Source organism: Lepisma saccharinum, chromosome 27, assembly GCF_977018435.1.
Source record: "Lepisma saccharinum chromosome 27, izLepSacc3.1, whole genome shotgun sequence".
In the NCBI taxonomy this organism is placed as follows: Eukaryota; Metazoa; Arthropoda; class Insecta; order Zygentoma; family Lepismatidae; genus Lepisma; species Lepisma saccharinum.
Genome location: NC_139255.1, coordinates 51,933,038 through 51,951,480, shown reverse-complemented (window position 1 = coordinate 51,951,480; position 18,443 = coordinate 51,933,038). Strand labels below are relative to the sequence as shown.

The following is an 18,443-nucleotide window of genomic DNA, read 5'->3' as shown; positions in this document are numbered from 1 at the left end:
GGAATTCGACGTGACGACGCAGTTCAACAACATACAGTTCGACATGCCAGATTTCGTCGTAGTGCTCTTTCAGACCGGGAGGGACAAGAATCAGGAAAAAGATTCCAGCAAGTTCGACGACTGCAAGATCAAGAACGTTTATCTGAAGAATGGACGCAACGAAGTGTTCCCACGCGAGAATTACAACCTCGACGTGACCAAAAACGATTACCTCAAACTTTACGAAGCGTTCTCGGCTTACAAACGCGTGACCGAGGGAAGCGTGGACATGTACTACACGCCCAGCGAGTTCAAAGCACGGAGACCCATGACCGTCATCAACACATCTAAGAGAAAGAAGGTTGTGGTCAACGATCGAACCAACATCAAGGTCGTCTGCGAGTTCCACGATGCCTTGCCCGAGGATACCCTATGCAGTGTCATCCTGATTGCAGAGAAGTCCTTCGCCTACGACGTGAAGAACGAGAGGGTCACAGAGCAGTTTTAACAAGTTTTTTAACATCTTTTCTTGCACAATAAGAAATTTTCTGCACTAGCACAATCAGTTACAATGGCACAATACGAATTTCACTAGTTCAGATCAGTTACAAATGTCAATTTCATTAGTTATCAGTTACAATATCTTTTTTGCACTATAGCACGAGACAATCAGAAAATTTGCACAAAAAAAATTTGTTGTTGTTTTTTACACGTGAAAATTAACAATAAAATTTTTTTTTATCGTTTCAGATGCTGTCGAAACATCAAAAACACATACACACACACTAGAAAAAAAAGCATGCAACTTTATTTGTAACACACACATACATTCTCCATCTTCATCAAGAAAATATTATAATAAACATAATTATTTTTATCTATATCTCACAATAAAACTCTATATCCAAAAATATCACAACATCAAATAACACTAGAGTCGTTAGTACACGTTGCATGCATTACGGAGGTCCTCTGTAGGGTTTCATGGAAGTTTGGGGGAAAAAAAAACACGTGAAACTCTACAGAGGTGCGGTAATCTATAACCGCAGCCATTAGAAAACTTTTACATTTTTGGTTGGGCACCACGCACCCTGGCGAGGTTATAGGGGCCAGGCATTCTAAAAAACAACAATTATTATTTGTTTGTTTGTTTGTGTTACAATACATTTGCGCGCGCGTGCGTGCGTGCGTGTGTGTGTGTGTGTGTGTGTGTGGCACGTCGTTCCCCCGAGAGAGAGAGGTTTACAAAGGTCGCGATATACAAACATTGGCCCCCGGGAGTTGGAAAATTACGATATGGCGCATTCGCTCATTACTGTTCCCAGCTATAGGTTTTTCTCTCTCTCTAGCCCTTGCCAACTAAAAAAAAGTGTAGGTAGGAGTTGGTAACACTGCGAGAAAATAGAAATCATGCCTTACAAGAAAAAACCATTAAGCCGATTTTTATTTGATGACGTTGAACCCGTGCAGTGTTCCCACCCATCCATCTTTCTCTCTTTTACGGCAGTGCCGGCTCTCTTTGTTTAGTATATGTAGGTTGGCAAAAATTGCTTTATGCACTGTAAGGCAAGCCTCAAGCAAAGTTGCCAGCTCCTTGCTTTAGGCTAGGTTAGACCAAGGGAAAAAAAAAGCTGTAGGTAGGCTGTCGGCTGTTTAACTCTTCCCTCCCTCTCTCCCCTCTCTTTTTCTGTAAAAGGCTATGGCAAAAGTACCAGTAGGTTGGTAACCTTGCTTTATGCACTGTAAGGCAAGTCTTAAGTAAACTTGCCAGCTCCTTGCTTTAGGCTAGGTTAGACCTGGTTAGGTTAGGTTAGGTTAGGTTAGGTTAGGTTAGGCTAGGTTAGGTTAGGTTAGGTTAGGTTAGGGTGGGTGTTGGCAGCTGTCGGTTGTTTAACTCATCCCTCTCTCTCTCCTCTCTCTCTCTCTCTCCTCTCTCTCTCACCTCTTTCTCTCCTCTCTCTTTTTTTTTGTAAAAGGTTATGGTAAAAGTACCAGTAGGTTGGCAACTTTGCTTTATGCACTGTAAGGCAAGCCTCAAGCAAGATTGCCAGCTCCTTGCTTTATGCACTGTAACGCAAGTCTCAAGCAAGGTTGCCAGCTTCTTGCTTTAGGCTAGTTTAGACCCAAAAAAAACCTTGGTGATTTTTTTGAGTAAAATATTAGCAACACTGCAAGAAAATAGAGCTCATGCCTTACAAGAGAAATCCATTAAGGCGAGCCTCAAGCAAGATTGCCAGCTTCTTGTTTTAGGCTAGGTTAGACCCAAAAAAAACCTTGGTGATTTTTTCAAGTAAGCAGCTGGCAACACTGCCAGAAAATGGAGCTCGGTGCCTTACGAGAGAAATCCATTAAGGCGAGCTCCACCGAGCTCCACTTTCGGTTGCAGAACTCTCTAAACTGGACTACTATTTTATTTTTTTAACTATGCTTACCTAACCTAACCTTGCCGGAAATGGTTCGTGGGGCTATCGTCAAGGGTTTTTGGGGCTATCGTGAATGATTTTTGGGGCTATCGTGAATGATTTTTGGGGCTATCGGGAATGGTTTTTGGGGCTATCCGTTAATGGTTTGTGGAGGCTATCGTGAATGGTTTTTGGGGCTATCCGTCAATGGTTTGTGGAGGCTATCGTGAATGGTTTTTGGGGCTATCGGGAATGGTTTTTGGGGCTATCCGTTAATGGTTTGTGATGACATAATGGTTTGTGATGACATAATGAACACGAAAGTAGGTATTTTTCGGTTAAGAAGGTCGAAACACTGCATACCCCACTCCAAATCGACAAAACACAAGCACGACGCGCGATGATCCACAGCTGTGCGCGCCATATTGTATGTTCCGCAACGGAAGAAAGGACCCAAAAGAATTACTCGTAATGTGAAAAATCGAAGTTATTTTCGTGTAAAAAGCATAATGGCACCTTCAACTATGTTCCGCAATACACAATTGGTAAGTACGAACCATTTAAAACTGAAAATATTTTATAGAAATGTGTCTCCGATATAACAGACAATTACCTTCGTAACTATTGGTGTGAAGTATTACAATTTCATCACTCCCAAATTATCCCGCTCCTACAAATATTATCGTACCTGAAGCCGAAGGCTTCGAAACACACGTGATGTCTTCTGAAACATCTTCACTTTTTCTTTCTTCCTCGGTTGTTGGATTTTCTTCTGCATTTGCCATGCTGGTATTTTTTGTTTATAAAATCAAAGAGTACTCATCAGCATTGAACGTTATAATGATGTATTGGACTTACACATTCACCGTTGGCTGTTTTTGTTCAACGTACTTTTTGAACACATTCTAACAAGGCAAGATTCATAGAGAGCAGTCCTCCGGAAATTTTCGTGTGACGTACGTTAGGCGACTCAGAAATTTCCACAAAACGACTATTCTGGAGTGAGTTCTAGACAATAGTAATTTCAAGGGTAATTAAAGAAAGTTAGCATACTTGTGACAAAATGATTGTATGATTGGTGAAATTATAATACTGTAATTCTTCGAAAAATCAAAGACATCAACGTGACGTCATCTTATCAAATTCTATGAATATCTCGGACGAGCCCCCAACATGTATGAATTTCACCTTGACATTGCTTATATTTTATTGGGTTACAGTTGCATCAATTTTTCCAAAACCTTATAATATGAAGCAATATAAGAGTCAATAAGTAAATAACATTTCTGACTAAGAAGAAGAAAAACAACATCAAGGGAAAAATCCAAGAAAATACTCTTTATTGCATAAATATAACAAACATTTAATTTATAAATACTTTTTGACGTTGTTGAACTTTCAAACACAACAATGATTTCCTCTTAGATATTCGCAATTAGACAATTTTTCACTCGAAGTCTCAGGTCATTACGAAAACTCTCCATTGAGCCGGAAAATTAAAATTAGAATAAACAATAAATACATTTGAACGGTTGGATAATTTAAATACATACACAATGTTGTGTAAAAATTTAAAGTTTTCCAGAAAACAGATAGTAAATATTTTAAGATTACACTTAAGGCATAACAAACCTATACTAAGAATAAGAATAGTAGAGTGTCCGAAGTGTTCTCGCGGATCATCGGTAGAAGATATTTTTCGCAGTGCCAGAATTATAGAAAAAAAATAATTAAATTATAAATTTCACTTCCAACATCAATTTTTAGTCTCCTTGCAGGCTCAGGAATGCGACTCACTTTCATTATGAAAAAAGATGAGTAAACAGGAAATAAATATTGTATATATTTATGACAGGCACAACGTGTGTTTGAAAGATGGTGTTGAATCAATTGAAGACAGGAAGAGGAATTCTCTATAAAAATTATAAATAAATGATAGGAAACTCATTCATATGAATATTTATATTATTTATGTTTGAATTACAAAAGCGCGTTTAATTCTTACGAGTACGTAACTGATTGAATCTGTGTACGATTTGCATTAGGCCTACATTTTATTTCTTACAAAACTATTCTATTTTTTTAAAAAAAGAAAAGAGAATGAACTCCTTTCTGTATTTATTATACAGAATAATTTTCAATTACAGTGAAATTAAAGTTCATTAATATTTCATTGACTCATGTATAATTTAGAAATTATATAAAGTGGAAATGAAGATATACATTTCTTGCAACAAATATTTATATCACTAAATTATTAAAAAATCACATGAGAATGATTACACATCGGACTAACATAGTTACTGTATTAGAGAAATATACAAAATGGACGTAAGTAGGCAAGAAAACAAGAGAATGGATTGTTTTACGCAAATGCAAAATGTATTTCCAGGCAAATTGTTTATTGCAATGTGCATTTACTTTTGAGCAACGTGAGCTTCGAGAATTGAAACATATTGCCAACGAAGGGGCCTGCTCTACCATCAATACAATCGTAGGGTCTTTTATGTTCCAGAATAATGAATGAAAATAGCAATTGACAATTTGCCTCAAATTATTTATGCTCCCGATTGTGCAACAGTAAACATGGAATATATTTATTAAAAATGTATAGACTATAACATGTCATTGTTTTGTACCTGAGATTAATTTCATGTTGTATCGCTCTTTATGAATTTAATCCGTGTACTTTACGATGATAAGATGTTTATAAATTGAATAACTTTCTCACAACCTTTAATGATCAAAATACTGCTTCACCGTTTTATAAGTATAATAGAAAATGGCGTAACATTTTCTCGTTAAGGTCTAAATCACTTTAGTTTTCTTGTGTATTTCTCAGTTTACAAAGATTTCGGCTATTTTGAGTTGCTTCTTCAGAGTTCCCCCATTGTTGTTGGTGATGTTTCTGTAGGTGTAATGTCCTTCTTGATATCTGAATTGCAGCTAGTTTGTTCTGGAGTTAAACCATCTGTAGGTAGTAGATCTTCATAAGGTAAGACACCGTCAATGGACATCTGATCTCTAACCTGCAAAATGAAAACACATTAAAAATACTCACAAAAGTTAATATGTTCATATTTGCTTGCAGAAAAATATGCACAAAATTTCGATCCTCATCCACATTTAATTGATATATTTGAGTCTTTCTTTACGTTATTTCTTTTTACATAAACAGTATCCACTGCATATGTTACAAAAAAACAAAATTTTCACTAGCTGATAATTTTGATCGACGATTCACTTTCTTGTTTCTTTTCATACTCCACTTTGAATGGTAGTTCTTGTAACACGTTATCACTTTGAAATAAAGATTCTTGTTGAGTTAGCTATTTGTAAAATTTCGGTTTCTGTTATAGAACTCTAGTTCGTACATTCTATGCCTATCTTGTATCAACATAGTACAAATTATTGATGCAGTATATTATTTGAAATAACTATACCACGATAATTATTATAAAGGGTGTTTCATAAAGTGCGCAGTTTTTAAATCGCTTGTCATTTTTTTCTTTGAAGGTTGGCAACACTGTTCTTATCATTTTCGTAATCTCTGATCACTCCGATTTTTACTTGAGCAATTTGTTGTCATTTGTTCAGTTTAGTTGCCATGGAGCGGTTCACTATCGAGCAACGCGTCGTTATCTTGAAAACACTTTACAGAAATGGGGAGTCTTATGCATAGGAAGTTCGTAATCTTCGCGCGATCTTCGGACGTAACAATGCTCCCACTGCAACAACAGTTAGGAGGTTGGTGAAGAAATTCGATATATTCAGGTCAGTTGCAACCATAAGTTCGCCTGGGCGAAAACGTAGTCGTCGCACAGATGAAAACATTGCAGTAGTGCAAGACAGTGTGAATGTTAGCCCCGCGAAGTCACTTCGCCGTTGTTCACAACAGTGCAACGAATACTGAAAGAACACCTTCATATGCACCCTTACAAGGTTCAGTTGACGCAAGACATCAAAGCAACCGATCATGCGAAACGAAGTAATATACCATATGGACATATGCTAGACATCATTTTTCACTTTTAAATCGCATACGGGCATATGCTGGACACTTTTCAATTATTAAATCGTAGTGAATATGTAAAATAATAAAAATAAAAGTGTCAACTTTCATGCAATTTTGACTGAGTTATTGCATTTTCAAAAACTGCGCACTTTATGAAACACCCTTTATAAAATTAATGCCACCATCACTTTATTTTATAATTTAAATAGCTTCTGGAAATTCACAAGCTTAGATCATTTTATTGTTGAACGAACAAAAATGTCATATTTTAGTACAGTGAGATGCACAAGTATTGTTCGGCAAATTGGCCATGGCCATTTTCATTAAATTTTCTCTTGCAACCTATGTGCTTTTAAGGATTACATGTGCTGGCTGTCAGCAGTTTGTTTGGATTGAAGCTCTGATTACGTAGAACGAAGAGAATATACATGGTGATGGACAGTTTGCTTGGTAATACTTACGCACCCCACTGTACACATAGTACATAACTTTTCATGAGTATACGACCACAATATACTTCAGATTTCCGTTGTGTGCCTTAACTTTTATCGTGATCATAAATTGCTATAATTTGACATCTGTAGCATAAATTGATTGGTTTAGTTTATTTTACTTCACTTTTCTGCCACTTTCGATGAAGATGAATGGTGATACAATGATCTGGATGAAGGGACAATCAGAAACACACATGAACAGCACACAACATAAACCCCACGGAGGATTATACTGGATGTGAGTCTTTCGGATGCAAAACTACGTGGTAGAGAGTTGGACATTTGAGTGCTTTCAGAAAAAGTCACCCCTTACACTTCGGCTGTAGGATGAAGTAGCTACACTGGGTGGGAAATTAATTAGATTACAATTAAACTTTATAAGCTTCATGTTATAAAATTAACAAAAAAAATCCACTTGATATCCTCTTCATGTTAACTATTTATATTGTATAAGATAATTATTGAGTAGATTAGTAATATCTTCAGATCATTTCCTCAAGGTACCACACTACAATGGAAATACAACACTAGAAGGAAAAATTTAGACAAGTTTAGTTGAATAAGCCCGAGTACCAAAAACCTGGTAAGTGGTCCTCCATCATTCATTCCATGTCAAGTTTCATATACAATAATTTGAAATATTAAAGTGAGTAGTATAAAAGTATCCCGGCTAGGAGTTGCTGATCTCCAACCGGGCGCCTCCCCAGGTGGCGGATAGGGGAATGCTATATAGATATATATAGTACTGGCACAGCCAGGGCGGACCAAAATCAGCACTGCTGCCTTGCAGTAGCCAGGGGACTGGCAAAGGCTAGGGGAAGAACACCCCAACAGAAAATTACCTGGTCCTCCAGGTTGGGGGTTGGGCGCAGGGCTAACAACCCGGCCCCATAAAACAAAAAATGGTTCAGAAACCAAACACTATGCCTCGGAAAGGAAGATATAAAGGAAATGAACCTGGCAAACTTTTAAAGGACTACGAGATAAGGATTGGAACATGGAATACTCAAACTATGCTACAAGCAGGAAAGATGATGGAAATGGCACAAGAAATGATGAAATATAAGATAGATGTAATGGCATTACAGGAGATAAGGTGGCAGGGAAGTGGAATTATAAGAAAACCAGAGTTTACCATGATATATAGTGGAACCAGAGAAAGAACTGGATTATTTGGAACTGGTTTTATGATTCAGAAAGAAACCAGCAAGAAAATATTGGAGATAGAAACAATAAATGAGAGAATCTGTAGATTGAGAATAAAAGGAAAGTTTAGAAATCTAACTCTGCTGTCAATACATGCACCAACTGAAGAAAAAGAAGATAGAGAAAAAGAGATATTTTATGAATTATTAGAAAGTACATATGAGAAAATATCCAAAAATGACCAGATCTTAATTATTGGTGATTTTAATGCTAAAATTGGGAAGGAGGAAGCCACATATAAGGCTAGCGGAGAACATACTCTCCACAACATAAGCAATGAAAACGGAGCATATCTAATACAATTTGCTTTAAGAAACAATTTGATAATAAGTAGCACCACTTTCCCTCATAAAAACATTCATTTAGGAACTTGGAAGATTCCAGGAACCCAAGAAGTAAACCAAATTGATCATGTTCTCACCAATAAAAGATATAGGTCATCAATAATGGATGTCAGGAGCCTGAGAGGACCTAACATCGATTCGGATCACTACATGGTGCGAGCAAAAATAAGATTAAAAATTGTTAAAGTGGACAGAAGAAAACAAGGAATGTTAGGAAAAAGATGGGACACAGAGAAATTTAAAGATAGAGAGGTGCGTGAAACCTTTAGAGCCACCATTAATGAAAAAATTACTGAGCAAACAGAAGAGATAGAAGAGAGGAATAGTAATGAAGAATGGAAAAATATAAAATCAATAATACTAAAAACAGCTGAAGAGAAAATAGGAGAAAAGAAAAGAGAATATGGAAAACCATGGTTTGATGAAGAATGCGAAGAGGTCATTCAGAAGAAGAATGAAGCAAGAAATAAGAAGTTACAGAGAGAAACTAGAAGCAACTGTGCAAGATACACAGAATTAAGAAGAGCCGCTAAAAGAATATGTACCCAAAAGAAAAGACAATATTTAAAACAAAGATTAGTGGAAGTAGAGGAACTAGATAAAAAAAATGAGAGAAGAAAATTCTATCAAGCCATGTTCAGTCTTACAAAAGAATATAAACCAGAAATTGAAGGATGTAAAGATAAAAATGGAGAAATGCTGTATGAAGAAAGTCAGATCAGAAAACGGTGGGCAGAAAGTTTCAAAGAAAAACTGTCAAGAAGAGAAAATGGAATAGAAGCCGGAAATACAGAACGGGAAACAGAAGAAGAGGAAGAAGAAACAATAGAACCACCAACGTTAGATGAAGTAACAAAAGCAATCAGGAGATTAAAAAACAATAAAGCACCAGGAAGTGATAATATGGTAGCCGAAATGATTAAACATGGAGGCGCACAACTATACCAGAAAATACACGAGCTGATTAGTAAAATATGGAGAAAGGAGGAACTACCGGACGAATGGAGACAAGGAACTATATGTGCCATTTATAAGAAAGGAGATAAATATAATTGTAGCAATTATAGAGGAATAACATTGTTAAATGTTGGATATAAAATATTCTCGAGCATATTAAATAAAAGGATACAGGAAATAATTGAACCCATCCTTGGAGAGTATCAAGCAGGATTCCGGGAAAATAAGAGCACCATAGACCAAATATTCGTAATTAGACAAATATTAGAGAAACATTATGAACATGGGAGCGAACTACATATGCTATTTGTAGATTTCAAACAGGCCTTTGATAGTGTACAAAGAGAAGAACTAATTAAAGCAATGGAAAGAATTGGTATACCCAAAAAATTAAGACAACTTGTACAGATGACTCTGATGGACACCTCAGCAAGAGTAAAAGTAAAAGGACAACTCAGTGAAGAGTTTACATTTGACAAAGGTGTAAAACAAGGGGATGGATTGTCGACTACACTATTTAATATAGCATTGAATGATGCTATAAAACAGATTGACCAAAGAGGTACCATCTTTAATAAAAGCTCACAAATCTGCGCTTATGCAGATGATATAGCAATCATTGCAAGATCTATGAATAAGTTAATACAAGTATTTAACGACATGGAGAACTATACTAAGGAAATGGGCCTAGAAGTAAATATAAATAAAACAAAATATATGAAAATAGCACGAAAACCAGAAAGAAGAAAAGAAATAGAGATAGGTAATAAGAAGTTCGAGGTAGTACATGAATTCAAATACCTGGGAAATCAAATAAATGAAATAAATAACATAGGAAGATGCGTAGAAGGAAGGATCAGAGCAGGAAATAGAGCATATTATGCAAATAGAAATCTGCTGAAAAGTAAGATAATAACAAGAACAATAAAAATGAAAATATACAATACATTAATTAGGCCAGTAGTAACATATGGAGCCGAAACTTGGACGTTGACCAAAGATACAGAAAGAAGGCTAATGGTATTTGAAAGAGCAATATTAAGAAAAATATTTGGACCAACTAGAGAAGAAACAGGATGGAGAATAAAATACAACCACGAACTAGAGGAACTAATAAAACATAAAAATATAGTTCGCTTCATTAAAGCCAGGAGAATCAGCTGGATAGGACATGTATATCGCCTACCAAAAGATGCCATGCCGAGAAGAATAATAGAGAGTAAGCTATATTCAACTAAAAGAAAAGGAAGACCTAGAAGCAGATGGAAGGAAGAAGTATGCACGGACCTAAACAAGATAGGAGTAACAAGATGGAAACAGAAATGCCAGGACAGACAGAAATGGAGGGACATAGTGGAGGAGGCCATGGCCCGACAGGAGCTGTAGCGCCGGATGGTAAGGTAAGGTAAGGTAAGTATAAAAGTATATACTATTGGCGCGATAAATGATGAACCCCCCTCAGGCAGATTTGGCTACACTTAAAACTTGCTCAACATGCCCATATGAGCTTTTTGCTCAAGTGTGGTACTGCGTCTAATCCAAGATTTTTGTAAAAATGCCCTCGGGAAGTTCCTGTGAAATGACGAGCCCCCTCAGATTGATTTGTCCACACTTACAAAAGGCACTTCTGTCAGATTGTTGTCCATAATCCTGTCAAAAATATGCCCCTCTTGATATTTTTTTGCCCACGCCTAAAACTAAGCTAAGATACACACACACCCACCCACACCCACACATATTTACTTCTGGTTTAAGTTCAATTGGACACCAGCCTCAACTCATATATCTAGTACTAAGACAATGTAATATGCAAAAATCTTCTAGAATTGTTTTGTGACTCTCTCATTTCTTACATCATAAACATATGATTTTTCACCTATAAGAATAACACTACATATGGTGTCATCAGGGAGTGTATCGTGGAATTCACAAATAATTTTAATGTTTGTCCTGTCATTAACCACAACTTGTTTTCTTTTTGAAGTGTTGATTACAAACATGGGTCTCTGTGCTTTGAATTCATCTGGTGTGTAATACATGTCAGTATTGCCACTAGTGACCCGTTTGTATGCCGTAAATGCTTCATATAATTTAAGAAAATCATCCTTGGACATGACTAAATTATAATTTTCTCTAGGAAATACCTCATTTCTGCCATTTTTAAGATATATGTTCTTGATGTTGCAGTTATCAAATCTACTTGAATTTTTTTCCTGATTATTGTGTCTTCCAGTCTGAAACAGTACCACCACAAAATCCGGCATGTCATATTGTATACTGGAGAATGAATTTGTAGCATCAAACTCATAATAAGTACCAGCGGCAGGCTTCTGTACACATTGATATGTATAAAATTGTAAAGGTACTTGTGGATTTTTTATTATATCTGCTTTGTATTTAAGAGCATAACTGGCTTCATATTCAACAACTGGGATTCTTAGCTCCATAGTCTGAATAATGCATTTGCCTTCATCAGGTAGGGTATTGGGCAGAGCTTCCCCTGTAGAGTTTAATGTGCTGTACCTCATCAAAGCATTATTATCATTGGCAGCTCTTCTAAATGTGATTCTTAAACCACCCTTCCACATAATATCTTTGTAATCTGAGAAGAATCCTGGCAACAGGCGCATGGGGAACAGCACTGTGTGGCTCTTGGATAATATTTTATCACCAGCCTCAAATCCACCTATTTTGTAGTAAGAAGCCTCGGTTTTGGATAATTTTAGTGTGGCCAAAGCTGTGGAGGTAATGCCGGGATAATCCACTCTGTTTATAACAACACCATGCTTTCTGATCGCAATTTCAGAGAACAGATAAAAAAAAGGTAAAGCTCTCCCCTGTGCTTAGCACCACGCCATGAAGGCGTATAGGGGGTGTGGGGGTAACGCCCCACACTTGCGGCACAAAATTGTCTACCAATCTTATATTTGAATTTGCCGGATAATCTGTTCCATCGATCTTTACAACATCAAATTTGATGTATAGATCTGCTCTGTGGGGGTGTATAAAGCCATCCCCTACATCAAGATCAACCTCAATTTCTGTGTTGGGTTGATTTAAATTTGCAAATGTCCTCCTGTTTGGGGGGAATGATTGTAGCTCATAACTCTCAATATTTTCCATTTTTTTTGTATGTATTTTTATTTAAATATTAATCTCTATGATAGCAGTTGTTGTGGCTCCAGCAAAACCAACTATTTCTTCTTTTTCATTAGTGACCATCAACTCAATTTAATCTATTCTATTATGGCACACAGGAAAATATAATGTTGGGGATGGAGTGTAGATGATTGGCTCCATAAATTCAGATTTAGGTTTGAATGTTGCAATGATGCCAGTTTGTTTGTGAGTGCCTATGCCATTTGATTTGGTGATCATACCCTCGGCCACATTACAGTGAATATTCAGAGTCTCTATGGCTAAGAATTTAGGTATATTAATAGCAGTGTGTTTGATGGCTGGTTCAAGTTTTGTGTTGTTCTCAAAGCCTAACAGCTCTCCTATAGTACCCAGATCCACTGTTTCTGTAGCAGATACAATCTCTACTCTGTGAGTGACAGAATTTTGAGTTAATACTATACCTCTGGGTAATTGAGCATTTAGAGTGGACAGATTATATTCTGTACTGCCCTGGAGTGATGACAATATTTTGATCACCAACTGCAATTTTGTTGTTGTGGTGTGTAATATTAGGGATCAAGTACATGCCATAAAATGCTCTGAGAGCTATTGTTTTGGGATACACTATATCATCATGTAATTTGAGTTTCAATATTGAATTTTGGCTGGTAAGATGGAATACCCCCATGATGTTTCAGATACCACAGGGCCTTTTGAAAATTTTCAATTGATGGTTTATTTATTTGAGACATATATCTAAGAACAGATAAACACAAATGTCCACAATTAACATCTTTGAAGTTTTGAACACGGGCATTATTGTAATAAATATTAGCTGATTTTAGATATTTTACTAAATTTTCAGGTGGAACACCTCCAAATGAATCAAACACAAATGCCTCATCTTATAAATATTTAAGATAACAAATCCAGTGAGTGCCCTGATTTTTGTACTTATCCAAATTAACAATGCCACACTCTTTGTTGAGTGGTTGTTCTGGTAAAGAATCAGACATGTAAACACCTCTAAAATTTTTGATGCCCAGTGGCTTGATTAAAGCTTCAATATCTTGGTTTGTAAGCGGCTCTTGTTTTTTTTAAACTTATTCATGGCTCTCTTAACACCTTTACCTTGTTTCTCCATGTCCAGGTTATGGCGCTTCAATTCATCTAATTCTGCCCTATTTTTCTTGGCATCTATTACTGTTTTTGCTATGGCAGCTGATCCCCCAGCCAAGCTCCCAACAGCCCCAAGTGCTGCTAAGATGGCCGGGATAGTAAATATAAATCCACCCACATGTGATTTTTTTCCTGGATTGCTGTAATTTTTTTAATTGGGGGGTACTAAGCAACAATTTCATACCATGGCCCTTGGCAATACAAGATTTTTTTTTCTTGCGCTGCTTTTTGGTTAAAAGACTATCAATAGTTTTAAGAGATTTAAGACCTGCATAAGGTATTTGATACATAACACCCTTGGCCTTCATTGTAGGTTTATTATATACATATTCACAACCCCCACCCCAGGTTTTGTTTGGTGTTCATAGCTATGGTGGTTCCCAATGCTGCTATTCTCTCACTCAAAGAAGCATCTTTGCTTACAAATCTACCAAATGCAGCCTCTTCTAATTTCTTGTCTGTAACATGTCTCTTGTCAAGATCAGAATGTGTGTTGCATGCTATGTCATGGTCTCTACAAGCAGCATCTAGGGGATTAACACCAGGATCACCTCTGTTTAATCTATGGTCCAATTTTGTGCCTGGACCACAATACTGATAGCCTGGAATATGTAGTTCAAATGGCAGCTTGTTTATAATGTCATTAACCAACCCCCGACCCTCAGAGATATTCCAAAATTTAGGTGGTAGAGTATTAATAATTTTTATAAGATATCCAATCCCCTTAGTGTCATTCACTATAAAATTAGACAATTTTGTGCTTATCATGTCCATAATTCCAATCTTTTCATTGTAAAAATTGTGGTTGCCAGCATTTTCCTCCCCAGCTATCACCAATAACCTATCTACAAGTTTCCTGACATCATCAACCCAGACAAATTCTTTAGGCAGGGTGTTGTATTGTTTGATTCCACTGACAGTCTTAATTTGTGACCATATGGGCTTGATTAAGTTGTTATATTTTGCTCCACTGCTAGACTTGACTCTTTTTTGTGTGGGATCATTGTTCTGGTATAGAGCATCTGATTTTATTAATATTTCTTTGTAATACTCATAATCTTGATCTGTATAGCTGCCAGGCCTTTTCCTAGTCATTAGTTCCCACAATCCAGGTGTGCCAGGGTACTTAACAAAACCACCTCTTTGTCCAAGATGAGATTCTGAATATACAATGAGATCATCTCCCATAAATGTTACTCTAAAATTGCCAATTCAATGTATGATGCTACCATCACGCTCTGTGTCAGCATATAAGCCAAAGACCTCATCTTTGTTGTCTTTAGGTGTGCTTAAATATTTTTGAGCAAGAAGACCCAATTCAATAGGATCCTGAGTAGCTTCAATTCTTCGAGGAGCACGAGGACTAGGTGTATGAATACTGGAAAGTGGGGTGATTGGATAATCTAATATGTTCCTTGCAGCTACAGGTACAAGCTCTGTGATCAAATTTTGATTTTGCTCTGTAACAGTTTTGATATTTGTACCTAATTCACTAATAGCATCAATAATAGGCTGTTCTGTTTGTTTGTGTTGTTCATAAATTCCTCGGTTCTCTGATTTCCATCCCTTAAATCTTTTTACAAGATAATCTCTTAATTTAAGATCATCAATAATTGGCCTTTTCATGGTTATTTATATATGTTTCAATGTCTAGAAAATTGTTGATTTTATTTCTGTATTTGCCACTATTGGGTTTTCTTGTCATATCAATTGTGACAAACCCATAACTGTTTTGATTCCAGCACCTACTGCAAAACTTGGAAAAATCATTGTAGCTCAAGTCCCCACCTACATATTCATCATGTATGTGTTTGAGGTTGGTATGATCTTGATGAAACACACATATAAAATTGCTGTTGTCTCGGATCAGTTGCTTCGGTATTTTAGAAAAAGTCTGTGCCAGGTAGAAGCAATCAATGTTTTTGTGTCGGCCCTGTGTAAAGAAATTTCTAATCTTGTTTTGATTATCCAGTATAATGTCATCAAACACAACAACAGAGTTATCAAGACATTCATGGAGTGGCTTAACATCTGGTTCAAAAGTGGCAATATCCAATCCATCATATAGCTTCATCAACTGCTGATATTTTAATTGTTCCAAGCTCTTAGAGAAGACATACAAGTGCCTGTTTTTCCAGTCTAACCAGTTGGGTGCCAGTAAAAAATTATCAATCATTAGTGTAGTTTTACCACAAGCTGATGGCCCAACAATAAGACATCTAATATTTTCAGGCAGCAACTTGCCATTTCTCTTAATCTGCTGTTCAGGTTCTGGCAGCCTTTTTATAACATCCCAGGTGCTCATATTATCACTTTGTCTGCATCGATCCAGCTGTGTTCTGGAAGTCCTAGACATTTGACAAATAACTTGTTGCCTTTTCTGCGGATGATTTTTTCTATGAGATATGTGTCAGGCTGTTTAGTTTTGTTGAGTTCTTCTTCATAGAACCGGCCTTTGAGAATTTCTCCTCGGTGGTCTTTTATTATATATGTGTTAAGGGTCCCGGGTATAACTTGAACCACTGTAAATAATTCAGTGCTCCAGTTTCTTGTAAAGCCTCTTTTGAATAAGTGCTTATATTTGCTGATTCTTACTTGATCACCCACCTTGTATTTGGCCTTTCTTGTTGTTGGCTGGTATCTAGGATAATAAACAGTCCTGATCAATTTTTGCTCATCAGATGAAGTTACTTCAGAGGGTTTCATGTTGATTGTGGAATGGACCGAGTTGTTATATTTATGTAGAAGTTCTGGAAGAATATTAAGCCATTTATAATTACCTTCAAGTGTAAATTGTTTATACATAAGATTTTTAGGGTTTTGTTGAATCTCTCTACAATTGAGGCCTTGAGATCACTGTAACTCGAATAATGTTGTATTGACTGGCTTTTAATAAATTGTTGGAACACAGAATTATAAAATTCTTTGCCATTATCGGTTTGCAAATAGCGCGGTGATCTTCCACTCTGATTGATGATTGTCCTGAAGGCTTCTGTAACACATTTTCCAGTCTTGGATTTGAGTGGCACAGCCCAGGCAAATTTTGAAAATGTGTCTATTACAGTAAGTAGATACTTGTAGCCCTTGTTGATTTTGTCTAAGTTTTTCAGCTGTCCACTTGCCATCTCAATCAAGTCGCTCTGCCATAAATCATCTATGCCTTTTGTGACTACTGGCAGTCTCTTATAATTATGTCTGGCTTGTCTGTGTAATTCATCAACAATAATTTGTCTAGACATAATATGAAAACAAGAATATTGCAACTATGGGGTGTTCAGCAGCTGATACTACAGGATTTTCTAAATATAATTTGTCTCCTATTTGTATATGAAATTCCAGAGAGCCATCATCTTCAGCAAAAAATGTTTCTAATGTATTGGGATCTGTAAAATCCTCTAACTCCACACTGGTGATTTTTGGTTTGTTTTCAGCATTTGTTATTGATAAGGTGGGGTAGTGGTGTGCCTGTGGTTGAAGCCAATATTTGATCTTGATTTGTCTCAGTGTGCCCCCAACAAAAAACTGGTAATAAAATTGTGCAGGGGACAGCATATATATTTTGCCACCTGGTGTAAATGGTGAATCATATTCTTTGTTGGGGATGCTGTACAATTCAAGAATTACTGTATGTTTTGGTTTCTCAATTATGCCGGTTATTTCTTTTTCTGCTGTAAGCAATCTGCTTGTTACAGATTCCGGTGCTCATTGATAGTCCTAACAACATCATCATGGCCTGGCTTGATTTTTATGTCCACAACAAGTTTCTTGTATTGTTGCACAATTTCTTGTAGCTGGGTGGCAAAAACAGACAGAGCATTTGCTTGATTGGATTCCATGGTCCCTAGCTGTTGCTTGATATTAGCTACAATTTGTTGCAAATTTTCAATAACTGCCAATTTTGAATTTTGAGCAGTAAGATCATCGACCTGTCTTCTGATATCCTCAAACACGGCATGCAGTTCATTAATATGTTGATTAGTTGGTAGAGTGGCCACTGTCTGAGTAAGTTGTTTGATCTCTGTCTGGATATTCTTGATATCTTCTGATTTCAATATGCGATTTACAGCTCTCTTAATATTTTTAAGTTCCTGTGATGTAGGCAGATTTGTTACAGTATTTTGCAAAGATTCAAGTGCCAATTTCACATTATTTAATTCAGAAGCATCAGCCACATTTTGCATAGCATTTTGGAGCAGGGCTATATCTGCCTGAGTGGGTGTTGATTGTTGTAAAATTTCAAGTTTTGTTTGGATATCATCGATCAAGTGATGAAAATGAGATAGCTCAGATTCAGTGTTGAGGTTTTCAAGCTTTGTGATCTGTTGCTGGACACTGACAAGTGTGTCTACAATACCAGGCAGGCGGGATTCTAGAGATTCTTGTACGTTTGTCAAATCACTTTGCACTGCTGCTATTGTACCCTCAAGATGGGTTATGGTACTTTGAATTTTTCCAAAATCTTCATATGTTTCAAGTTGCAGCTTAATGTTGGCAACACTCCGAGTTATAGCACTCAAAGCATCAGAAGATGGCAAGTTGTTCATAAAATTTTCAAGTGTCTCAATTTTTTCTTTAACCTCGGCTATGGCATTGTTCAAGGGGTCCAGATTAGGTATCTGGAGTGATTGAATCTCTTCCTTTAGAGTGGAAATCACTAGATCAAAATATTCTTGTGATTTTATGCTTTTGACAATTGTTTGGAGCTGTGTCTGGACATTATTAATCTGCTCTTCCAATTGCTGTTTCA

At 36.6% G+C, this 18,443-nt stretch overlaps 2 protein-coding genes across 7 annotated transcripts in view; both read right to left on the bottom strand.

Annotated features, from left to right (window-relative positions):
• The window catches only part of LOC145980140 (dipeptidase 1-like), a 43,951-nt gene extending 40,748 nt beyond the window's left edge, over window positions 1-3,203 (bottom strand). The window contains exon 1 of the mRNA XM_083113189.1: window positions 3,070-3,203. Coding sequence (XP_082969315.1) covers window positions 3,070-3,166 — 97 coding nt within the window. The 5' untranslated portion in view covers window positions 3,167-3,203. The remainder of the gene's footprint in view (window positions 1-3,069) is intronic.
• Window positions 3,204-3,704: 501 nt separating this feature from the next.
• LOC145980011 (dipeptidase 1-like) overlaps window positions 3,705-18,443 on the bottom strand; it is a 113,322-nt gene continuing 98,583 nt past the window's right edge. For all 6 annotated transcript variants that reach the window (XM_083112967.1, XM_083112972.1, XM_083112971.1 and 3 more), the window contains one exon: window positions 3,705-5,410. In XM_083112967.1, the coding sequence (XP_082969093.1) occupies window positions 5,258-5,410 (153 nt within the window). In that variant the 3' untranslated portion in view covers window positions 3,705-5,257. The remainder of the gene's footprint in view (window positions 5,411-18,443) is intronic.